General features: G+C 33.6%; 1 protein-coding gene across 1 annotated transcript in view; it reads right to left on the reverse strand.

Moving 5' to 3' along the window:
- grik2 (glutamate receptor, ionotropic, kainate 2) overlaps positions 1-27,170 on the reverse strand; it is a 272,439-nt gene that overhangs the window by 153,997 nt on the left and 91,272 nt on the right. Inside the window, exons 5-7 of the mRNA XM_088906563.1 lie at positions 15,925-16,106; positions 13,323-13,376; positions 11,494-11,667 (exon numbers count right to left, since the gene is read on the reverse strand). Of these exons, the coding sequence (XP_088762689.1) occupies positions 11,494-11,667; positions 13,323-13,376; positions 15,925-16,106 (410 nt within the window). The remainder of the gene's footprint in view (positions 1-11,493; positions 11,668-13,322; positions 13,377-15,924; positions 16,107-27,170) is intronic.

A 27,170-nucleotide genomic window follows, 5' to 3' on the forward strand; every position in this document is an offset into this window, starting at 1 on the left:
TTGATATAGCCTAGATATAGTCATTAAATGCGTTCTCTAAGGTAGTTGACTCCTATGAAAAAAATTAAACTCTGATATATTGTGTGTTTTATTTTAAAAAAGTTTTTTTGCTGATGCACCAGAAATGACTTTGCATAACTCCCAAACTTTCTGAATTACAGTTGGAGAAATTGAAGGAACTTTAAATATCTACATCGACTTGACTTCCAAGATGATAACAAGCCTTAAACATTCAAAGGTAAAATTGAAGAAAAAAGATAGGGATTGTTTAAATGATCAAGATAAATCATCTGAAATCAGATGTGTTGCATGTCCAAAGTACAGTTAAAAAAGACCCCACAGTACCTCATGTGAATTGTGATTGAATTGTGATTCAACCAAAGACATTGATTCCACAAAAAAGAGAACTGATCTAACAATTTGAAGAAAAAGAATCTCCTTCCAAAATATTATGAATTTAAAACAGTTTTGTGGAAAGATTTAGAATACATTGGGTCAGTCAAGCAAAACAACAATGCAGCTTTCTAAATGACTGTATACTATTGACTTTCTAATGTTAGAACTAGACGAATACTGCAAAGGGTGGTGTCCCTGACTACAGTTTGTAAAGACTAATTGGGATGTCTGCTCCTGTGTGGATTTGATCTTGACTGATCCAGGTCATACATACAGTAGCAGCTACACTTTCTAAGCAGAGTTGAAATCTTGAAACCTGCAACAGTGCAACTCAGGAATGATTGGAAAAGGAAAGACAAAAAGGATAAACTGATGCTTCAAGAGTTTAAGAGGATATTCTACCCTTTTCTTTTTCTTGCTTTTATTAGCAACGTGCGATTTCAAACTTCTCTTCAAAAAAAATTAAAGCTAAGCCAAAACATCAAAGTGAATGGAATCAGCAGTGACTCATTTATTCCATCAGTCACAACTTTGAAAAATGTTACAGATAGTGTAAATTTCACAAGTAGATACTTTTGCCTTGTATTGTTATATTGTGTGTATTTCATAGAGATAATGATTACACAAGAAAGACTACACTGGTGAATTGCATTGATAAGTCTGAAGAATGTGGAAAGCAAACTGGTTAGTGTCGACTAATGGCATTTTGTTTAAAAAAAACATCTCACTGGAAGGAGAAATTAATTGTAATCATGAGCTATTATATTCATTGCACTCAAATTTTCAAATGGCATAATTGTTTCCAAGTTATTCACACCTTCAAAATGTTTTTTATATCACATTGAATTCAATATGAACTTCTTACTTTAGCACATACTGTATCTTAAAGATAGCTTACACTTTACACTGGAAACTGCATGCTATTTACCTTTCTAAGTGCTGAATTCATTTGGCAGGAGTACCAAGTTTTAAGGGCCTCCCACTTATGTACGTGCAATTTCAGTCTGATTAAGTGTGCATTTAAGAAAATCGTATCCCTATTTCAGCTATAAAGAAGCATGAAAAGCAGAAAATTATAGGTTACCAGGTCTCAGGTCCTTTGCCCCCTTTTCCAAGCATGGAATTTGATCTTGATTTAAACATAAATATGCTAGGTCTTAAGAGAAGCCTTTCAATTAAAGCACATGCTCTGCCCAGCACACAAAATGAACAAGTTCAGAAGCTTTCAATGATTGATAGTTTCGTGTATAGGCCTCAAATATTAATAGAGTACTTGACTAAAACCTGAAAACTTTACCAGCTGGTCTCTGCAGGTATAAAAATAATGTACTCTTAGAATTTAACTGTCACGAACAGTTCTTTCCGGGCCCTATGCAGACGACACGATCCGGAATTGTGAAGAAACACTGGGGAAAAAGTCATGCAGGAGAGGGTATGGAGACAGGGGGCGTGTCCAAGGGGTGCAGGTGTACAGGGAGAGTGAATCCGGGGCGAACAATCCATGAGTAAATCCAAATGGGTAATCCAAGACAGAAGGTAGTGTCCAAGGCCAGGGGATCCATCCAGGAGATAAAACCATGAACCGGGTCGGAACCGGAGGGGCGGGAAATCAGGAACCGAAGGTTAAAAGCATAACGGAGCCAGACGCAGCAGGACCCCGGGATCTCACGAAACAGGATTCAATGAGGAACCGGGAGTGAAGTCTGCGTCTGGCTTTTAAGGGGGAACGGAAATAGGGAACAGGTGCAGGTAATGGGAAAAAACAAGGAAGGGCTGGAGCGCCCTTAAGAGGAGGGGTTTGCGATCGTGACAATAACAGTTGATATTAACTATTATATATACTCTTATACTACTGTATATATACTATTGTATATATTATATTATTAGTAGTATATACAACTATATAAACTACTACTGTATATTAAATATTAACTGATACCATTAAATTAAATTAAATTCAACTGCATTAATTAATTAATTTTTTGAAGAATTCTTTAAATGTTTGTGGCAGATAGAGCAGCACAGTGTATAGTATGTTAATATTTATATTAATTAAAATTAAAAATGTATAACGTGTAAAAGTTTGGAAATTGCACTTCAAACCTATTGGACCCAAATTTCTTCTGGTTTTCATTATCAGTTCAGTCTGTAATTATTTGATTGAACAGACTGTTCAGTCTGTAATTATTTGATTGAATTTTATTACTCTCTCAAATAAAGAAATTTTGAATTACTTAAAAATTATACTTGTAAAAATAAATCTCCTGCTGCATAAGAGATTAAACAAGTTTAGAATATCCAGCAAAGTAAATTTTTAGTTCAATTGAATGTTCTTGGGTTAGGATTAGATAAGATGTTGTAAGAAAATAGGAATAACTATGGTTATGTTTTGGAAATTGACAAAAATGTTTTGACTACCTCTACACCACAGTGAACCTAGAAACAATGAATATTTATGCTTATGATGTTTCAATAAAATTTAATTTGTACAACTGCACTACAGTTGTTATTATCAATTGCTCAACAATTGTATTATCAATTGTTGTAGTTATCAAGTCCTATCTTATACTGTAAGTTCAATATCAAATTAAACAACTATTAGGCGGGTCAGTATTGTTCTAGCTTTCAGTAGTCTGTGATGACAACTGAAGTTTTAGAATTTGTTTTATACAGTCCTTCATGAATCAATTCAGTACAAAATTATTTTGACAATCTTCTTCAATGTTATATAGTACATACTTTGCAAAAATAGCAAATGAGAGCATCCATACCAAATAGGGATAGATTGTGTATTGTTGGCAACACCTCTCTCTTTAAGGGCTCTAATAATTGCCAATGGAATTGACTAAAATAGATGTACACTGCATAATCTTAAAAGAAGCATGAAATTCTGAGTGTCAGGTGAAAATGGGAATAGAATAAAATAAAAAGGAAAGTTAAGATTGAATCAACAGAGGAAGATTTGCTGTAGAAGCAAAGGGAAGAGTAAAGTTTTCAGTACTGTTATTTAATGTTGCAGTTAAACACACACGCAGGAGACTCAGCAATTACAATTCTTTGTGCTGAACAACAGAACAGAAATATATCATAAGATTAAATCATGGGGTGAAGATTTATTAGCTGTACTACTGGTAGCAGTTGTAATTTTTAGCAAAATGCTGAATATGTGAACATTGCCTCTGCTTGTCTAGTTGCTCTGCCTACCAGCAGATGCATACTGTACCTGTACCAGACAAATGGGAAAGCACAAGGGTTTTCTCAACTGGGGAGCAGGGGTATAATCTGCTGGAATTAAAATATTTTCTTCTCCTGTTAAGAATTCCGACAACACTCAAGAATGTCATATTTAGAAATGACAGGGTTGGACAGGCAGGTAAGTATGTGAGTTGGGTTGACTTCTTAAGCCAGCAGGAGCTGGAGATGAGCAAGTATGAACATACTGTAGAGTAGGGGAGACCAGTTGATTCTTTGTGCGGATGTGCTCTGACAGTCACCAGGTATGTACCTCCTGAGAGGTAATTATAGCAGGAGCTCTGAGTGAAAGAAATAAAAGTGGAGACTGCTTCTGCCAGTACTATATACAGAAATACAAGAAATTGCTCAGTCCTTTCTTATACAGTAAGTCTGATTTTTAATTTATTCTATCCTTCAGAAACCACTTCTACACAGTTTTTAACACAACATTGTAAAGTATTATTTGATATTTTACTGAAACAATGTCAGCTCCAATAGAAAAAATAATGACAAAATACACAAACATCTGGTAGAACATTAGTCCAACATTATCTTCAGAAATCATTATCACCATCAATTCTTTTTTCTTGGTACTAATTTGTTAATAATGAAAATCACCTATGAAGGCTCGTGCACTCTTACATTGTAAAGTATTGTAAGCCTGTCATTTGTGCCACTATGGGTTCAACTTTTGTATTTGTTTTATTAATTTTTTGTGAAATGTACTGTACAGTATAATCAAGAATGTATGGTCAAGAACGTTCTTGGACCAGACACAAAATATAAAAGATGAGCAGTCTTTTGTGAAACATGATCTATTTTCAAAGACACCATAGCAAATTCAATAAAGAAAAACTTTAATATTCATTCTGGAATATACTGACAATAACACAAAATTGTGGCCCATGCCATCTGGTTGCTTCTTCCAGTGTTATATCTTCGATCCAGACCCTGAGTGTGGTTTTGCCTATACAGTAGTATAGCTAGGTGTCTGTAAGTTAACTGTAGCTTCAATATATCAAACAAAAACAAACCTTTTTGTAACTATTTGCAAATCCATTCTTTCCGCTCCTCTTCCCTTCTGCTGCTACCACAAATCCCAACAAAACATGGATCCTTTGCAACAGGTAAGTGTATTCTGTATTATTTAATAAAATTGGTATGCATAGGTCTATCAGCAGAATGTACAGTACAGTGTTTGTAATCAGGTAGATGATTCCCATCACTGTTGGATCCAGGGGTGGGAATAAAATTTCATTAGTTGATTCTCTAAAGCATGTGATCTCAATTGTTTTTTGATCTTCACCAACTTACAACTACAAAGTCTTTCATATAAAAGAATGTTTTTTTTGTTTAAATTCTTTCTGGGCCCAAAATGTCCTTACTATTTTGTTTAGGACAGGGAAGAAGATGGGTTGTTATGAGCTATTAGACTATTCCATTTGCATTCACGTGTGGCTGTAAAAAAATCTACGGTTTGACTTTCATCTGTCACTTTTCATGTACACATGAACACAATTGAAAAAATGACAGCAGATGTCATTATTTGAAATTTCTGACTGACAAGCCATCAACAATACTTTGAAGTAAGATTATGTTATAAATTGGGGGTGTAATTTGATCTGTTGTAATTAAAAATAAATAGGTCCTTTTAGCTTTTAATTACTTCTGATTGTGTTTACCTGATTTTTATGATGAAACCCATCATTCCTTCAAAATAATATTTTCCTCATGATACACTAAAATATGAACAAGTAAAGGTTTATTCCATGCTGAAAAGAGAAGAAAAGAAACCTTCTTTGGGCCTTTGAGCATGTGACACCTGTGTGACACCCAAAAAAGGCTCCGAAAACATTGTGTTTCTTTTCCTTTACTTGTTCCTTTGCTGCCTACGCATGCTGACGCACCTACCTACTTGATATCCTAAAATAGTTTGGTGAAGGCAATATACAGTATAGCAGTCATTAAATAAAAATAAAGTTTTCAAACATTTCACCTTTTAAACATCCAGAAACATATAAATCACAACTTAATACAAAATGAAAGCTCTCACCAAGGCAAAATCTCCTGCCTATTAAATCTCAGTAGGTAATGAAAGTCTGTATGGTGTGTTCAATTTTGCCACAAAGTTTTCAGTATGTCACAGACACGATTTCTCCTGATACTGTTCAGCAGCCTTCTGCACTTGTGACAGAATTCCCCTTGATCTTACATTTAAATCAATACAGGCTGCTGGCAAGGCTTGAAATGGCAGTACTTGGCATTACTGTATGGAAATTCAATCAGATAAATGAACCCACAGAGAGTTAAGTATAAAGAATTTTCCATCACAAACCAATTACTGCTTGGAATAGATTATTTTTTCCTTTTTAATTATCTGAGCACTTGGCTTTGCATTGTCTTTAAACTTCTATCAATATGTAATGCATTATTAATAATGTGCAATCATGTAGATAGAGTGCAGACTACACAAACTGATCATAGATGATTTAAGGAGGTTGTAGCAGGTTTAGCTCCAATATCTTAAATAAAACAAATGTATGAAAATTGTTCAATTAAATGTAAAACCTTAACATGGCTGCTTCTGTTTAATTTTTAAGGTCCAGATTCTGAACCCCATAATAACTGCTCCCCTTGGAGATTTCAAATTGACATTGGTGAAATAACTTTGGATTTTACTATTTTTCATAAAATCGTTATATAATCTAACAAACTGGACTTGAGGGAAGGAAAATAATGGTGTAGTCTAGAAGAGAAAATGGTTTCTATAAAGTGTTCCTTTATAATAATATTTCAGAAAATTAAAAAACAGCATACTATACAATATGTACTGTATAACAGTAAAAAAGAATTGTTTACATTAAAAAAATTAAATCTGAAGAGACAGGTGTTAATTATAAGATTTAGTCATGTGTTATTTTACATGTTTAATTATTGCACAAGAATACTGAGTTTAAGCGCATCTTTGGTTTTTCACAGTGGTTTCTCAGAGCACGTTGTGTCCTGCAGTCCAGACTGCCAGTTTGAGCTGATGGTCAAGATTCCCCAGTGAGACCGAGGAACCCAGTTAGATAAGAAAGGAGCTCAGGGGTTAGGACACTCGTTTTATTGTCCAGGTGTTTGTGAGTTGAAATGTCATTGGAGATTATGTTATTTTATGAACATGCACAAAGACCTAAAGATTTATGTTTGACTCTTATCGTTGGCTTATAGGAGTATGGAACAAGCCAAGCAGCCATGTTGTTGAAAATGATACTCTGTTTTCTTTCAAGAAACATGTGACATAATTGCATCAAAAACTACTAACCACCAAATGAGCCAAATGGCCTCTTTTTCTTAACCATTGTAACTGTTTGTATGTTCTTAAACAATAACAGGATTGATTTGGTCAGAATGTCTTCACATTGTTGCCCAACAGCAAAGCCTTGGATTTGCACATGCTTTATGAGCTTGCAGTATTGTCAATGAGAGATTACACTTCTCCTCCAGTCAGTGATAACTTTCCTGCAATGTTTTGTGGAGCCTATTGCATGTTTGCTGATGAGTAGGAACTCAGGAAGCATACTTAGAAGAGAGCAAAACAAATATCTTTAACAAGGTAGTGAAGAGAGAACAAACTGTGAAAGACAATAGAAGGCTGGGAAGTGGCAATCCTGTTTTACTTGAGTCCTACAACAACATGGTAAGTTATGGGTGTAGCTAGCATTGGTGTTGCTGTAATCAGCATCTGCCCCATGGATTGTTAAGGTAAACTGGATGTAAGCGGCCCAGATTTGGTAGGGAGAACCTCCTGTCGATCTTTATACTATGTGACCCACTACAGACCTAAACTTGCTTTTGTTGGGTGTTTATAGCTCATGAGATTAACATATTCTCTTTAAGGTAATGCCACTTTTAAAGCCTGCTTATTCTCCCACTGCAGGCTAGATTAAATATTCTTATGATTCAAATTGTAAACATCAACAATAAAAAACTTACTACTGTTTGAATTGAGGTTTAGGATAGGTATTCAGTATGTACAGTATGTTCATAAACAGAAAATTTAGTACTTGCCAAGCACACACCATGCCAAGAACTCTGTCAATCATACGCAACTGTAAAGAGCTTTGATGAAAACATATTTGATTAATTTTTGAATATTATTTAAAATATAAAATATATAAGAAATAAATTCTTAAATTATTCTTTGTGTGGGAGATCAGCAGTCTGACATTGGATTAACCACACTTAATAGGTGTACCGTGAAAACCAAATTAATTTCTGTGGATAAAACAAATTAGGCTGAATATGCAAGCATTGTGTAATCTCATATCGGAGGTATTCATGATTCCGTAAATGAAGGGGAGTGTGTTTGTTTCATTGTCAGTGACTATGTTCATTATCACTGACCTTGAATACAGCAAAAGCAACAAAAATGCTTCATTGCTCATGCTACATCTAACTGATAAAATTACTATTTAAAAACAGATTTAGGGCTTAAAAACAGTCAAGATGCAGCATAATCTGATCAAGATTAAAGTATATGAAGTAAATTAGACAGAAGGTAAAGCAATTAGCAAGGAAAGAAATTATGTTAATGAAGCTACAGTGCTTGTTAGGTCATTTTCATTATGCATGTTATACTTTGGCTTAGGGCAGGATATTCCTGGGAAGATTAATAGTTGCATAAGAAAAGGTGTAAAATTAGACTGCATAACTCAATGCACATTATAAACAACGTACACCAGCGCTTGTTATGATAGGAAATACCATTTTAGTTATCATAAACATATTTTCTATTTTTAAAAACATGATCAAATTTAGTACTTGCCAAGCACAAATCATGAATAACAGCATACCAAAAACCTGGAACATGTAGAAAACTGTAATGTCTGCATCTTTTTTTTCTATTTTTATTCTGGTGGGCTTGAGAGAGCAAAGCATTCTGATCTAAGCACTTTTGCTATACTGCTTTAGGTTGTATGCAATAACTTTAAAGTGACAATCTTTAACTCACACAAACTGAATTCTAATTCATCATACCCTGAGTGGCTTTAAGAAAGAAGATAGAGAAGACAGAATAAAGAAATGATGCCTTAAAGATAGAAGAAAATTTGACAAAATGTATTGTGATGTCTCTCATCTTTCAGGTGTTTTAAGATGCTGCATACAACCACAAGACACACTACAAGAGTACTACTCTGTGTAAATATACAGGTAGGTGGTCATTGTTTTTAGTATGCATGTCATATGTGGCTGTAGGATTGTTTGTTGCAAATCTACCCCAATCATTGCTTCAAGAGATTAATACCAGGTAGACAAGAGAGTGTTCCTGTCCCCAATGTACACTTATCTCTCAATTTTCCACAGAGGCCTTTTGTTTTGATTGCAAATCATACCTTACAAAGGCACATGTAATTTAGGAACAAGGAAAATAAAACAACTTAAATACAAAAGGACAACATCCTTTTTAGAAGCCATCATTTTTAAATGACTGTAATCAAATCAGCAAAGTCAATGTTAAAGCCTACCTTTTCTTTTGCTAAGACTTACAATGATTGTCAACTGGTTCTGATCAAAGGTTTGACTGGAATGTGCTCAAAAACAACTTTGAAAAAAATAAAAATTGTACAGGCTCTTCTATATTTAAGGAATAAAGACTTTGTCTTAACTGATGATGGTACAGGCAAAACAATGGCATTGTAGTTGTGCAAATGTAAAAACTAAGTGGCAAACAAGTGCAAATACAGCTGCATTTTTCAGTTATGGAAAGAGAATCATAAATAAAACTCTGGTAGTTAATCACATTTAAAAGAAGTTGCTGTGCAATACACATTAGGGATTGAATGATTGCCATTTTCCAAATTAATCAATGCAAAGCTTTAACTCTCATTGCATTAATTCCTTGACAAGTATGCTTCCACTGAAACCACACAGGAAGAAATGATTTGAGATTAATTTAAGTGCATTTTTTACTTTACTTTCTGAAATTAGAAAATCTTGCTTGGGTACCAGGTGCAAAGGTTGTGCTGTTTGCTGATTTACCCTCTGACTCAGCTGGTTTGTTGACATCCAGTTTTAATTGATTGAATCTCAGATGTTGCTGCCTCATCATCTTTGACGCCATATAAAGCATTACACTTCGGGGATGGTAACTCCAGCTCATACAAGTGTATGTTCAGAGAAAATATTTTAAATAGAGTTTTAATACTTGATGCAAATGACTCAATATTTCTAAATAAATTACAGATCAAAGTACATTAGAAAACAGAGATAATGCAGACTCTGGTGCATCTTGCTGCACATCATATTGCTCAAACATATAAAAGATGACTTAAAAAAATAAGCTTCAATAATTAAAACAAAACTCCTGGGAATGAAGCATCTCAGAAATCATTATTGTCACATACAAAGAGATAAATGCACATAGAATACAGATAGGATAATGACTGATGCCAGAACATTCAACACATGGTATAAAAGCACTCATTATTCTGATACCTATTATTCTTATACATTTTTTTCTCAGCTCTCCCTTTGCCTCGTAACACTACAGTGTTAGCATCTATGCTAATTACCTTAGTCAGTGTCACTCGATGCGATCTGTAAACGCAAAACCTAGTAACATGCATTTTATTGGATAGAACAGAAATTTTACTTACAGTATGTGTTGTTGTAATAATCACCTTTGACATCCTAAAACTTATGTTATAGTTAGGGTGAAAACAGTCCCAAAACAATTAGTTAAAAGCACGGTATTCCAAAGCAAAAAATGATCACTCATTTCCTGAATACTGAAAAAAATTAAAAACTAATCCGGCAATAACATAACATAGGTAATGGACAAAGATAAAAATTATGTTTGAGTTTTTCTACTGGCTAGTTTTGGAAAAAATATTTATTTATATTTGGGAAAAGTGAAGTAAATTTGCTCTAAGGAAAATGCCTTGAGAGCTGCCCTGTTAGTGTGTTATCAAGGTGATGTTGATGCTCAAAAATTCAGGTCATTGGCTCATTTCAAATCAAGTCAATGATCATTGCTCACCAAACCCTAACTGGAATTAGACCAGTCCACAGCAAGGCAATTTTATCACCTAAACAGTTGTTTTGGCAGGTGGCCTAAAATGGGATGCTAATTTTAGTCTTTCTCTGAGCACTAAGTATTCCATATTGGCAGCATTCCCAGCCAAAGAGAGCATTAATGAAGGAATGCTGAATAACTGTCATTACTGCCAGTGCTCCCACCAGAGAGCATTTAAACTCTGCACTGGGAAACATCTGATTAATATTTTTTTTGCCCCAGATGTTCCCACTAGCCATGTTCAAACCCAGATTCTCAACCTGCCACAAATCAAGAAATGAATCTTTAATCAACAAGAAAGTAACACTATTTAGTATATTTTAGTAGTAAAGAAACCATTTATAAATTAGTTATAAGAGATATACAGTATATCTGTTTAATTTCCATGCCATTCATTAGTGTTACGTATTACAAGGTATTTGACAATGCAATAATGTGCTCTTGAAGAATTACAGGTTATAATGGTTTCCTTGATGGCTTCCTTGCAGCCCCTATAATGAATTACCAATATCATATATTCTGCAGTGTATTGTGGATAAAACATATTTACTAAATATCAAGTCTATTAATAAGTCAAAGCATACTGTACCTTTATGTGCTCTTCTCACTGTTCTCTACAATAGGTTTAATTACATTAATGCTAAAAGACTATTATTGCAATGCTATTGATTGAGTTAGCAATACAGTTCATGCAGAATTATTATATACGCACTTAAAATACAATCTTGACTGTAACTTTTTTCATAAACTCTTACAACCAAAAGACTTCAGCATGTAACGATTCTCCAAGTTTGAAATCATACCGTCATAAATCCATCCAGCAAACCGGAATCTGGTTTGGGTGGTGCTTGAAGCCGTTCCATAGACCATTTTTCAATTATTGAGGCGACTTGAGTATTTTCAGTGTTTAAGATTCGGAATCCTGTCATGTTAACACCACTGTAGCGGTATGGCTCCACATCAAGGGCAAATAGGTCCTGGAAGAGATGCGCTTGTGTAAAAATTTGTGTAAAACAAATTTCCTTCTTAAAACACCCAAGGGATACATACTCATACTGTATGTCCAAGATATTCTATCAAAATCAAAAGTTAAATATAGCAAAAGGCTGTTTTCTTTTGTTATCTTATGGAAGAAGCTCTGAGTATGTGGCTTGAGTACCTAATCACCATCCAATTTTCTATAAAAAAGTTCAATAAAAAATATATTAAAAACATATTTGTGTTTTAAAGGGTTGTTTGATGATTTAAAAATAATGTGATTCTGGTTACTCATAGAAAGTTATAGATATTTACAGGAAGATGATGGGTCTGACTGCAGAACACAGATCCAGTCTGTTTAAGGGGCTAATATTGTACCAGATTTAGTACTCGAAGAATTTAAACATACAATAACTGATTTCAATAGTTATTTAATTAACGAGAGGATTTTTTTAAGAAAAGATGTTTAGCCTCCCAAAAATCTATATTTAATATTTTAATTTTAATTGCTGTTTCAACTACCAAAGCTGACTTCAGTGTTGTCTCTTTTTGTAAAATCTTTTCAGGTAGGTTATTTTTTATAGTACTAACAATCACATAAGGAGACTGGTTGAAATACTTAACCATTCTTCTATTTGTATTTATTATAAGTTCAATGAAATATAAGAATATAAGAAATAAAAGTAAACAAAGATGTGGACTGTTCTGTGTATCAATAGAAAAAATCTGATTAAATAAAATACATAATCATAATACACAGATACCAGCATTGGTGAATCTAGTTCTTTCAACACTTTTACATAGGTTACAAAAGGTAGCTGAAGTTCCAAAACAAAAGGTTTTCATCTGAAATTAATTTTCACTCTTCTGTTTCACTTGGTTGATTCCTGTGAAATATAATTTTCATTTATCTCACCTAGAGTATCTCATGTGTCAGAGAAGGAGAAGGAACACACTTCAGAGTGTTAACAGGAAAAAATAAAGCCATCAAAAGAGGCTTTATGGCACATCTTCATAGTACTCTAATCGTATTTAGCCATAAATGTTAACTAAACTCTTCCATTCATACAGGATTAATGATAATATTCTTTTTTATTCTTTTCATATCCAGGAGTCTTATACAGAAGTCTACAGAAGTTCATAATATGCTGATTAATTGATAATTCGGGCATATAAACATACTGTATGTGGAAAATATTAGATTAATAATATACATTAATAATTAATTGCTAAGCTTGGATCATTCTGTGTTGTGTATATTCTCACCCTTTAGTGGCTGCTTAACAAAAATGATACAGGAGACAAATTAAAGGGGGCAAAATGATACTGAAAATTTAAAATTGTAATTTAATTACGAATTGAACATTTTAAAAAAAGATACTAAATGTTTGTTTTCAAGTAATATATGGTCCAACACACAACAAATAAAATGAAAAAAGTAGGTTTAGCAACTAAATTGATGATAACCGTGCTTTTTTAAAATGATATTTGTTAAAAAATTACAAGGGAGAATATCATTGCATATTTAGTGGCTTTGTCTCTTGCAGTATGTTAAAATCTTTTCCATTTGAATATATTTTTAAGATTTAAAACTTCTGGAATGGTAATCTAAACAGTATTGAAATCTAGCAATATTACAATTTAATTCACTTACCAGTGTTGTAAAAATGTAATGGTAATATTCCGTCATCATACCCATAGCCAATGCCTGTAAAAAAATACAACCAACTACAGTATGTTTTCTCACACTTACAGTATATATCTCATAATAAAAGGAAGCACAGATTTTAAAATACTATTTTATTAACTTACATTTTATATTAACTTGGTTAGTAGTTAATATTCAGCTGTTTATACAAACTACATGGAAGAACAAACTAATTTGACAAATTAAATAAAATTGTCACAGAAAAAGACATTTTCTCAATTTCACATTGTTTTGCTTTATTCTTTATAGGAAAGCTCAATACCTTCCCTACAGCACATACATTTATTACTTTAATCAGTTCTAAAACAATTTTTCCATGCAATTGAAGTTTTAACAAAAGTTTTCAGTCCATTATTAGTAGTAGCATTATACTTGACATATCACAGTATATACTGCATTAATTTGCAGCATGAGCCTATACACAATCCACAATACTAAATAAAATTTGTTTTTACTCCTCTATCATTAAAAAAAGTTCAGTCTTTGTTTTTTATTTAAATCAACGTTTTGCAGGTGTCTGTAAGTATTGCATTAATGATTAAAAACAAACGCTGTTTTGCAAAAGTGTTTTTTGTGTTTGAATTAAGCAGATGTATAAAAAAGAAAACTGCTGTTCTCCTTCAGGCATCTTTATGGTTGTTCACACCCACTCACATGTGAGTCAATCCTGGAAGATCAAGATAAGCCTAAAGCCACATATTGAATTCATTATATTCCCATCTGCAGTGCTGAGATTTTTTTGAATAATTATAAAAGGCTAAAATAATATCAATGTGGAATGTATTGTTTATATTTTTTGTGTCTCATAACTAAATGGTTATTTCTCATTTGAGAACATGTGCACTTCATTCCTTCAGGTTAGAAAAGCATGATTTTTCAGCATTGGACTTATCTCTAAATGAATCCCCATTTAATTGTAGATCTACCTCTTTATAACATTTTGCTGAATACATTAAAAATATAATTGTGACTAAGAGACAAATTATAAGTAGTATTACACTAAAGTGAATTTTAGTAGAAATACAACCAAATCTGGGAGACTTTTTAAAGTAGCTATCGCAGTAACTGTGAAGATTCAGTGTGAGCAAAAATCAATCGTTTAAGCTACAGTATTGATATCTAAAAGTATTTATAATAATTTACAGCAACTCTCAGGTATTAATATTTTGTAGTCTGTAAACCTGTACTTATCTAGGGGTCAGAAGCTTTGGGATCTTATTATTAGATCTCCATATCTCCAGCCATCAATCTCAATGAAATTTATGTAAAGGCAACATAACACAGTTATTTAATTGACAGCCAACATGAGTTCAAGAGATTCATTTTATCCAATTAAGGACATGAAGGTGACTAAAAATATGATTTTTTCTCATGTTATCAACGTTTTAATATAATTCCATGTGTACATTTCAAAACTCAAACTGGAATAAATCTTCAGTTTTAAGATTGTCTTTGTTTATTTAAATCTTTTTGAGATTTGTGAAAGTACATCTAATAAATTTACACTAATTTCAAATTAAATACAAAATGCATCTTGTTAATATTATGGATAGTGGTACAGGAAGTTTAAAGTAAAAATCTGAAACTATTCAGCAAAAACGTTGTTCATAAATAATAATTTGTGTTCAATACACGTGTGTCAGCAATTATTATTTATTAAATCAGTGGAAGCAGCTTCCTCTGAAATTGCAAATCTGTGATAAGAGAAGGACGATTATTTGAAAAATACAACTTTAAAATTCCTGTTATGTCATGTACAGATAATTCCCACCTACTTATTATGACTTTTGTAAGAAATTAATTTCTCCGACGGCTCATTAGGGAAAATTATCCTACTTGCAATTGATGATAGGTGTCCTTGACCTTCATTATTAACTTGCTATTTTGCAATTGATAAAAAGCCCCTAAATGCTTGGGTGAGTCATGTTATTTTTAATATTTAATAAATGCCTTTGAGCAGGAAACATGAATGTCTTTAATTAAGTTACATTTTATAATACAATCCAATTTTAACTAGGCATATTTGAAATCTTACATCTAAAACATATTTAAATGATTTACCTTTCTTCACAGAGAATTAAAATAATCAAGGGATCTAGCACTTTTTTTAAAAAAAAAGCATTTTGAAAAGCAAAGCTTTTGGCCTAGAAAAACAATGACTGTCTCACTTCTACGTTTTATTTCAAATGGATTAAATTATTACCTCTGCAACAATGGTATTAAAGTGTAAAAATCACTATGGGTATGAAATCTTTTAAGATATATACCTGTATGAGATAATGGTACATTTTGGCAAATGTTAAAGTGTTTTTCTCCCAGTCACTCCCACTAGCTGACATACTGTACTAGGTGAAATAACTAGTGTGACATGTTTGTGTGAGACACATGACATGGTATCAGAAAAACCTTTAGAACAAATATGCACATTTCTTTCAATGTCATCAGCTCAATTACCGTAGCTTGATGCTCCTATTCAGGATTGATCAAGTTTAGATTCCAGCACAACACATTGGACATAGATGACATAAAAAAAATATTAGGTAATCACCTGTTTTAATATACCAGCTGCCATTTCGTGCCCACAGTCAAATATTACATGGAACTCTTTCCCTCTCTTCATTTCCTTCAGCAGGGGTTTGGCATCCTTTGTGTCCGCTGGTAGCTGTCGGATTTTCAATCGAATGTTGTAGCGTGATGGAGCCTTGATCAGCTCTTGTAATCGAATGAGACCTTGTGGGATTAAAAAAAAGAAAAGGAAATGTAACAAAAACATATGGGACCTTGTTAAGAAATGGCTTATCGCAACATATACAATTTACAGACTTCAATCCTTTCTGTCAAGCATACACGGTAATATGATACATAGCTTCTTGTCCTTTTAGAGCTGCTGTAACAATTTATGGTCTCCTAGAAACAACTTGCAGTTTATAAAGCCCTTGATTTTTTATTCCACCTGGGGATCTCTGATTTTCTTTAGAATCCATTCATATTTTTTTTTATTTTTAAGGATTTCCTCCTTAAAAATATTTTTTAAAAAATATTAATCTTAATCCTTAGTAGAGCACAGCTATTATTTTTGGATTCCCACACTAAACTCAATAATAAATCCATGAACATATCATTATTTATCTGAAAACAAAAACCATTTATTTTAATTTCCCAGATTAAAAAAAAAACTGAATGAGAACAAATAACTGTAAAATACCATTCACACTTCAGCAATGTTACCATGTCTGATTTTCTTTCTATTATATTTCACATATTCACATTTTAGGTTAGTTCATGCCACACAAATCTGATTATCGGAGCATGATGTAAACATCCCATTCATTATTCGGCAACAATCTTAGGGCAACCTATTACATATGTTTGGATAAACATTGAAAACAAAGTACATTTAACAAATGCAGAGTTATCAAAACATACACACAAATGCCTGGAAAAACCCTCTCAGTTTTCCCTCAAGTTATCTGAAACCTTTGCAAAACAAATGGAATGCACAGCAAAATCTCAAATGGTGGGCTGCACTGGCTAAGACTCCTCCTGTAACAGAGTGCACTGATGCTCTGTATGTCTTCATTATTGTGAGCACCCCGTTGCACTCCAATGATGCCCCACAGTGTAGAGCCTTCAGCCGTAACAAAGTAGCTCAGTGGGTTAGCACTGCCTGTAAGTCCTCAGAATGGGGTTAAACTCCTTGTAATAAAATAAATGCTACAGTATGTGGAACAATAATACAAAGTAGCAAAGAAAACTGCTCTTCACACGATGCCCGAAAAGGGCAATACAGAACTGTTTTAATAACCTTGTTCAGTATGGGTATAATTTAAAGATGCACCATGTGCTTGCAATCAAACATTTACAGTATGTTTGATCAACCTGACACAAATCAATTATATTATCATATGAAAAGTAACTAAAAAAATGAAGGTGAAAATAAAATCTATTGGTTGGGTTTTAGAATCTCAAAGAATTTCAACAGAATTTTTTGTCTTTTTTCTGTTTTTCAGGTTTTGGCTTTTTTCGGGATTCCAGTAGTGGTAGCATTTTGTAAGAAATCCACAGAAGTTTGGTAATCAATCTGGAGTCATGAAACATTAATCAAGCAAAAAATATAATACAATAGAGTAAATCACTCACTGCTGAATTTGCTGGTTTCTTAGGTTTAACTTTAAATAATTAACTACTATTGTAACTAAAAAATCCACTGAAACTTTGCAACCTAACCCCTCAATTTGACATTGGATGATATGAAAAATCACCCAAGTAATTTCTGTTACTTACAAAATGTATGAATGATCCTTGTTTCCAAAAAAGCTATGGGGTTATTTAGCCTTAATTACTTACACAAACACGTTTTGTAACAGCAGAAATAGCACAGATTTCCTCAGACAGAAGTGAGACCTCTAAGCCTTTTGAATATTGAATATATTCACTCTATAAAACTATTTAAAACCAATATACAGGAAAAATACTAACTTATTTTAGCAATACAGAAAATCTATTGCTTTATATAAATGTGTGCTTCAGAAAAGTATAACATTTTCATACTGTAGATACATGTACGTACTGCACCAATATTACCAATCACACCTTAAATGTACTCTTAGCACACTGTCGCATAATATAATGGTTAAATATAATGGTGTATCTTCCATTTAATAACCAAAACCAAATTTAAAAAAGCTTAGTTCTAAAACAAAAGCTTCTTTTATCTCTATAACAGATTGTCAATGTAAAAGTTTAACGGTGATATATTGTGGTCCCCCATGAAAGGACTGCAGTAACCATAGGTTTGCCACTAGAGAGTGCCAAAAAGACCTCAAAGACATTAGTAAAATAGTTTCTTGGGGGTTTAATAGTCACTGATTGGGTTTACAATTGGGATTACTATGCATGCACTAAGACAAGGGGGAGTCTTAAGTACTTTTTATAAAAGGATATATCACAAGAGTTGAGGAAGAGTAAAAAAGGATCAAGTAAAGTGAATTCCACACTGCAAAGGAGAAGAAACAATACAATACAATTGTAGGGGGGTTGATTAAGAGACCAACTGAGTGGAGTTGGAGTGCTTGAAGGTTAGGAGTTTTATTCTTGTAATAGTAGTTGGAATAGTTAAGAGGTGGTAGTAGCCACCCTCTCTAAAGTTGCTTTTGTTATTTTTGTAGATGTCTGTTGGTGTGGTTTTCAGTTTAGAAAATATTTTACCAAACCAGGCAACTACCAGGCTACCAAAATAGTGGATCTGAAGAATATAAAAACAGAGGCCTTCTGGCCCATCTAGCTTGTTTGATAGTAGTTGATGGATTCAAGCATCTCATCCAGCTATTTCTTGAAAGAAGCCAGAATGGTTTTATATTCCAAAAACCCTTTGGGTAAAGAAGCTGGTTCTCTGTATAAATGTACTTCCTCAGCTGCACTTCAGGAATAGTTACCAGGTCTAATTATAATTTTGACCATCACCACATAATATAAATCTTTAATTCTCCTTTCTTCATTAGATGTTTTTCAGTGCAGTCAGCTCAAATGTATGCAAAGTATACTTTGCTAAAAAATTATTGCTGTGACAAAAGCTTCCAATAAATCTACCTTCAGTTCATTACTTTTCTCAGATCAGCCTCTTTAGACCACTTACCAGAGTATGTATATCTATTATCTGTCCTCCCACACACTGAGACTAAAAACCAAAGCCTTAGAAAGAACATTATCCAAACCCCAAGATATTTATGCTTACATTCTTTAAAACATCCTTTGCCTATTGCTCACATTTCAATATTAAAAAGCCTGTTAATTCCCCTTGCTAAATGTTTAAATTTCTATTTCATTAGTCTTAATTTAAATTAAGATGAGCATGTCTAATTTTATTGGGGTAAAATGCAGGGAGCTCACATGTCAATCAATAAATGTTTCCTTATAGGACATAATAAACATAAATATATGTAAAAACTAACAGCAGCAACTTCTTTCCACCTTTTGTATTTACAGTGCCTTCAGAAAGTATTCAGACCCCTCCACTTTTTCCACACTTCGTTGTGTTGTAGACTTATTTCAAAATGGATTGAATTGATTCTTTTTTGCCATTAATCAACACCCAATACCCCATGATGACAAAGTGAAAACAAGTTTTTAGAAGTTTTTGCAAATGTATTAAAAATAAAATCTGAAATCTCCTATTTACAAAAGTATTCAGAGCCTTTATTATGACACTCCAAATTGAGCTCAGATGCATCCTATTTCTTTTGATCATCTTTGAGATGTCTCTAGAACTTGATTGTAATCCACCTGTGGCAAATTCACTTAATTGGACATAATTTAGAATGGCACACACCTGTCTTTATAAGTTTACACAGGTGACAGTGCATAGCAGAGTAAAAACCAAGTCATGATGTCCAAGGAACTCTCTGTAGACCTCAGAGGTCTAGGATTGTGTCATTCTGTCAATCTGGAAAAGGGTATAAAAAAATTGGCAATGCATTGAAGGTTCCCAGGAGCACAGTTCTTCCATCATTGTCAAATGGAAGAAGTTTGGAACTACCAAGACTCTTCCTAGAGCTGGCCATCCGGCCAAATTAGGTATTTGGGCAAGAAGGGTCTTGGTCAGGGAGATGACCAAGAACCCAAGGGATACATTAACAGAGTGTCAGAGTTCCAGTGTAAAGATAGGAGAACCTGCTGGAAGGATAACCATCTCTGCAGCACTCCATCAATCAGATCTCTATGGTAGAGTGGCTAGACGGAAGCCACTCCTGAGTAAAAGGCATATGACAACCCACATGGAGTTTGCCAAATGGCACCTAAAGGACTCTGAGAGCACAAGGAGAAAGATTCTCTTGGCTGATGAGACAAAAAATGAACTCCATGTCTGGCGAAAACCAGGTACCGCTCATCACCTGACTAATACATTCCCTATGGTGAAGCATGGTAGTGGCAGCATCATGTTGTGGGGATACTTCACAGTGGCAGGGGCTGGGAAACTGGTCAGGATTGAGGGAAAGATGAACAGATACCAAATACAGAGAGGTCCTTGAAGAAAACCTGCCCTAGAGCACACAATCTTGGACTAGGGCGAAGATTCACCTTTTAGCATGACAAAGATCGAAAGCACACAGCCAAGACAACATTGGGGTGGCTTTGGAACAAGTCTCTGAATGTCCTTGAGTGACCCAGCCAAAGCCTGGACTTGAACCCCATACAAAATCTGTGGAGAAACCTCAAGACTGCAGTTCACCAATGCTCCCCATCCAATCTGACAGTTTGAAAGAATCTGCAGAGAAGAATGAGAGAAACTGCAACAAATCCAGGTGTGCCAAGCTGGTAGAAGCATACCCAAGAAGACTCACAGCTGTAATCGCTGCTAAAGGTGGTCCTACAAAGTACTGAATTAAGGGTCTGAGTACTTAGGTAAATGGGAGATTTCAGTTTTTAATTTTTAATAATTTTTTATAAAATTCCTAAAAACTTTAAAATTATTTTAAACATTTAAAATGATCAAACATGATAAAAATACCAGCTAACACTTGCATAAGCATATGAAATTGCTTGTCTAATAGTTTCAGTATAGATCAATACAACATGCTTGTGTTAAGAACACTATCTATGCCAAACTATGCCACTTGTTATACTTGTGTTCAAGCTAATGATAACAAAAGATATTCACTCGGTCAGGGATAACTATTAATGTATCGTGATGCATGGCTGTAGAATTTTTTCATTTATTCAGAATTTTTTTTACCATTAAATAAAGACAGTCCCTTAAGTTATACAAGTGTTCACAAATTTAAAAGTAACTATTCACTAATGTAGGTGTTTACTAAAAGGGGCAAGAGTTACAACCTGGAAATTTTGCAGTGATATATTTGACTGATAATTATAACACCTAAGAAATTTTTAACAGAGTCAATTCAGCTCAACTATGCTGGCCAAGCAAACAAATTTGATAGTGTTGAACCTCTTTATTTCAAGCAAAAAAGTATCAGGCCAATTAGCTGACAGGTTCCTCAGGTGTTTGTTGTTGGGTAATTAGACACACATAAAAGAGCTTGGCTCTCTTTGATTTAAGTGTTTGGAGTCCTTGATATAAAGCCAAAAAACCCAAGACCTTTCTATTAAAGAATAAACAGATAATTCTAAAGGTAAAACAAAAGTAAAACTCAATCAGAACCAGAAATGATATGCCTAAATCAACAATTTGGAATCTACTTAAGAAACTACAGGTTAAGTTATCAATCAGCAGAGACACCTGCAATTGATGACAAGAAAAGCATTAGAGTAGCATTGATGGAAAACCCCTTTAAACAACAGTCAGTGAAATTAACAACCTCTAGACTGCAAGCGTGAAAGTATCACAATTTGCACTTCACAAAAGACTGAGACAGCAGATTTACAGAGACTAGACTGCAAGAAGTGAACTTCTCATCAGCACTAAGAACAGAAAAAAAAACAAATTAGAAATCCATACCTTCAGAAGTATAAAGATCGACGAGGAGAGTTTTGGAACAAAATTTCATGGATAGATGAGATCAAGAAACCTTTATCAAAGTGATGAAAAGGTTAAAGAAATAAAAAATACAGAATACCATTTGTGAAGTATGGTGCAGGTAATGTCATGGCTGCCTCTAAAACTGGTTCTCTCATCTTTATTTATAGTATAATGTTAACTAATCATGAAAATGGCAGAAATAATTTTAAAATTTACAGAAACAATTTCTTTCACATAAGCAGACATGATGCTTCCCCAATTCTTTGGAAAAGCAAAAATAGGTTTTGACTTTACTGTCCTAGTATTATTGGAGGGCACTCTTACACACTGTGGAAGGATAACCCAATGTTCTTAAAGAAACTACCATCAACAACTACAGCTTATCAATAACATTACTAGTCCAAAAGCAAAAAATAACATCCAAACTGTACATACACCACACAATTTCTAAAATAGTTAAAGCAAAAACAGTATGCAGCAATACTTTTGGGTGTTTCTCAAATTTCTAGCATAGAAACAAAGTGCAATCTTACAATGGAACAACATCTTAACCTTTATAAGTGGCAAGCAAGTGTGCAAGATTGAATTGCAACATGAGTACACTCATACCCCGATATCCAAACCTAATTCGTTCCCGAAAATCTGTTCGGAAGGCAGGAGATCGTAAATAGAAAATAAAAATTCCATTATTTCTTATGGGGAAAATTCCATCCCTTTCCGAACCGAAGACAAAAACTACCCTCAACATATAATACCATACAGAGACCATATATGCTTATAGCAAGCTTAGTGAACAATTCAGTTCTACTCAAATAAGCCAACTTTAGCTGTAAAATAATTAATAATATCATATTTACATTTTTCATTCTTTTGTAATTGATCGCTATCCAAGCAATCAGCTAGAACGATGTGCATACTGTTGTTGACTATTACGCTAAAGAATCTTTTTCACTTCCTTAAGACCCCATAATGACCAGCAACTACAAAACAAACACAAAAAGCACTGAAAATGAGAGCATATGCTTTCATTGTGATTGTAAACAAAGGACTGCTGCCTCAAGGTATCCTTAACCATAATGCCTGTTGCCCATGCAGAAACAAACAGCTGTGTGGAAACAGCTAGGGTCAACAAAGAAAATGACTTTCAGATCAGCTCTCTTCCTTCATGCCAGTACGATATACCAGATATCACTGAATGTCAGACATGACGTCCAGTTTTTAATTTGTCTTATTGTTTCTACTTTTTACATAGAGAGGCGGTTGGGATGAAGTTTTAAAACATGTTTTTTCTCTGCCATTATCAAGAATACTAATACAATGGCCTTGTAAAAACTCTTAAGCTTTATCAAATGGAAATTAAATAGACACCTATAACCCTAAAACATAATGCTTCTCATAGTTAGGATCATGTGGTAAATTAATTTAATGTTAGAAGAGAATAGCTGAAGACAGACATTTGTGGAACAATCCTTAGGCGGTCTTTTTCCAGCAGTGTATAAATAAAAGCTGAAGATGACTATAATGAGGTGTCATCTAAAGATATAACCAATATAATTTGTACCTTAGCAGCTGGTTGCATTACAGGTGACTTTCCTTTTCCAGCATATCTGCAGGTTTTCTATAACTCTTTAAAGCACCAGTGACTGAAGAGCTGGCAGAAGCTGTTAAATTTGTCCAGTTGAGCTCAAAATGAACTGCTTTAGTTCTTCAGAGAACAGTTGGAATGAAACTGTTCTGCAAATATACAAGTCCTCCAGGACCAGTATATCGGCTGTATCTTGAAAACTTTGCAAAAAGAATTACCTGAAGCAGGCTGTATTTAAGGCTTTTATTATTTTTACTCTTAAAAGGATAAAAGGCAAATGTAATGGAATATAGAAACTTGAAGGTATCACAATCCTAGTGGTATACTACACACTAGATGTAGCGGATGTTTAGATTAAAGAAAAAGATTAGATGCAATTTTAGATTTTGCACCTAATGATTACAGATATGGATAAAATGTAGCATAATGTTATTTAGTTTTTTTAGTGTTATATTCATTAACATTTCGAGTGTTACAGTATATTCACTCAGTCATAGGATCAATCTGAAAGAGAATACTGGATATGGAGTACACTGGGGTATTTTGTGATATTTTCCCGTAGTGCTCAATCATATTCAAGGTATAACTTTATATTGGAACATACACAAAGGAGTTTTTTTTGAGTAAACATAAAAGCTATTGATTTTTTTGTCAGGTCTGACAAGAGGTTGACATGGTCTCTGTTGAGTTACATAGCACTTATTAGAAATAATATGGTAGACATAATAAATGTTTTAATTTAATTTCAACCTTATGAAAAGCTTATAAAAGGTCAAAAGTATGAGAGTAAATATAATGTACCACAGACCTTAAGATCTCCCTGGATAAAAAAAAAAACAAAAGTAAAGAAAGCCTCAAAATAGTCCTTCCTTTAAATATCATGACTGCTTTATAAATTGTTTTGAAATGATGCAATAGAATGTTTCCATTCTACAATATTATTTTAATGATTTGCACATTTACAACTCCATGCTACAGTCAGTGAAAATACTGAGATACACAGTCACCTTTAAACCAACACAATTAAAGAAAATGGTAAACACATAACTCAGTTAGGCATAGGTCACTTGTAATTCCATTAAGAAATTGCATTTTTTATAATCAATTATCCCCTGAGGGTAGAAAATCAGAATGTAAAAGCAACGACACACAATAAAAGGAGAGTTATTCAAAATTTAATTAACACGGTGTAAGACCACAATGGTCTTTAATGACTGCTGCAATCCAAAAAGGGACACTTTTTTCTACTTTTTGATGGATTGCCAGAGAGCACCATGCCATTTTCCCATGGCAGTGTCTGCAGAACAGTGAGAGAAAATGACTTTTGTGGTCTCTTAATGATTCGTTATTCCAGGGCATTCCAGCGGTGTTCAATGCTATTAGGACCAGGACTGTGAGCAAGCCAAGAACTGCTTATGGTTGTTGATATTGTGAGTGCCAGGTTTTAGCCCTGACATCCTGGTGCAATGTCTCTCACACTGTCTAGTCTCTACACTTTTACAGACAGTTACGCATACAATAGGGGTACGACTACCATTCCATGTTGTTCCATGTTGAAACTGTCACTCCTGTAATACATAGCTAATTTGCATGTTCTACCAGTAATATCCTTTATGTGCATTTGGACAATTACACATGGTCTATAAATAGCTTTTGTGCTAATGTATATCAAAACTGGACTTTCTGCTTGGACCAATTGTTTTATCTATAGTATACTGTACGTTTCACCTATGGTAAACTTCACTAGCTAACACTTTTGTTTACGTCATTTAATGTTTCCTTCCATGGAATCATGGCATTCATCACACTTCAGTGACATCATTGCCTGTATATTCATAGCCTTGATTAATGCTAGCTTGCTTTATATTCCTAGATTGAACTGTAAAAGGAAATTAGGAATTGTCTTTTGTTTTAAGACCCCAAAACTATAGAACTATTTCCCTCCATTTTAAGGATTCAGGTTTATTTGAAATCTTTAAGTCTTCATTCAATCTGCATTTTTATAATAGTTCTTTTTATCCTATTCCTTTTAGTCCAATTCTATTATGTGAGAAAAGGTTGTTTTATTTTGCTTTATGTGTTTAATTCTGCCTTTTGTAACTCTTAAAGATTATTAATTATTATTCTGTAAAGTGGTATGAGTTGCTTTGGCAGCAAATGTCATATTAATAAATAATATGATTTTGTCTTTTTTGCTGTTAAAATGTTAATCCATGTTTGCCCTGTGAATTACAGAATAACAAAAATTACTGGAGAAAATTGGTCTTAATACAGGATGTATGATCTTCCAAGCAAGACTGGATGTGTCTTTGATATTCTATATTCTTTTGTTTTATATTTCAATACATTTGTTTTATATAATTTGTTTGTTTTGCTGATACATGTCTATAGTGTGTGCAAGTACTGACATGTCAACAATGTAGCATTTTCTTTCAGCTTTGTCTTTGGAGATTTACTCATTATGTCAGGTCTATTGATTTCCCTGTCTGTATGGTTTGGCATGTCCCAGAGTAGTTACAATTTCATTTTCGCTCACTCTTTGGGTTTTGTGTTGGGACTATTTCAGTGGAACAGATACTGTAGGTCATATTGAAAACACATTTTCTAATGAATATACAGTAGCCTGCTGCTTTGTTGTGTCTTTTGGTGTATGCAGTTTGGTATTCATTATTCAGCTTGTGCTAGTATGCAGCAACCTGGGGTTATGTGTTCAATACTTTTTTTTCAGATTGGTTGCATAAATCACACATTGAATTGTTGCTGTCCTTAATTATGCTATTTCAGAATGAACATGTTTTTAAATCTGTTGCTGCTAGGATGAACCCTTCCTTTTCAGTCTTTAGTCCACCACTGTTTAATCTTTGCTTTGCTTTTTCATTATCTACAGTATATCAGCCCTTTTCTATTTCTTATGGGTAAGCACCATAACATAGATTATCTTCCCACTCCCTTGACATTTGTTACTGTAGGACTTTTCTTCCCTCTTGTATTTTCTGTCCTTCTCTGTTTCATGTAAATTATGTTGTTCGTCTGACATCACATCAGTGTTTCCATGATATTTGATTGTCTCGTTGGTGATTAAACACGTATTCTTGTTCAGCTGATGCTTAGTCTGGAAAAGTTCATCCTTCTTTTCATAAAGAAACATAAGGAATCCAATAATAGTTGTGTTGTGTGCGTTTTCAATTTTATATTAGGGTTCTTTTTCCTTCTCAGTCTTAGTGTCTTATCTGGAGTATGGTACAGTATATGCTGCATCATCAAAACTTATTATTTTCAGTTTAGTTTTTGTAAATCTATTTCTATCCAGTTTATGTTAATAAAACTGTATGCCACTATGTGGATAACAGTACTAATCTGTTTGTTAACCTTTTCCATCTGTACTACACCTTTTTTATTTTTCTTTCATGAATCCATTTTGAATTGCACATGTTCTTTAACTCCTAAATATTTATACAGTTCTTCAAATTTAAGATTTCTTAATAAGCGTAAGCAACACGTAAGCAGTTGTTGTTATTTGTTTTGGTAAATCTTCCCACATGACATAAAAATGCAGATTTTAACTGTCATAATTGTATTTTTATACACCCTCATACATATACAACAGAACAGTAATGTTAAATCAATAGCAATTTTCTTTAAGTAAGTAATATAACTATCAGAATATATCCATTCTTATAAAAACAAATGACTATTATGCTTAATGGTAATTACGTTTGTTGATTAGAGA

The sequence above is a fragment of the Atractosteus spatula genome, chromosome 2 (assembly GCF_055471065.1).
Source record: "Atractosteus spatula isolate fAtrSpa1 chromosome 2, fAtrSpa1.hap1, whole genome shotgun sequence".
Lineage (NCBI taxonomy): Eukaryota > Metazoa > Chordata > Actinopteri > Semionotiformes > Lepisosteidae > Atractosteus > Atractosteus spatula.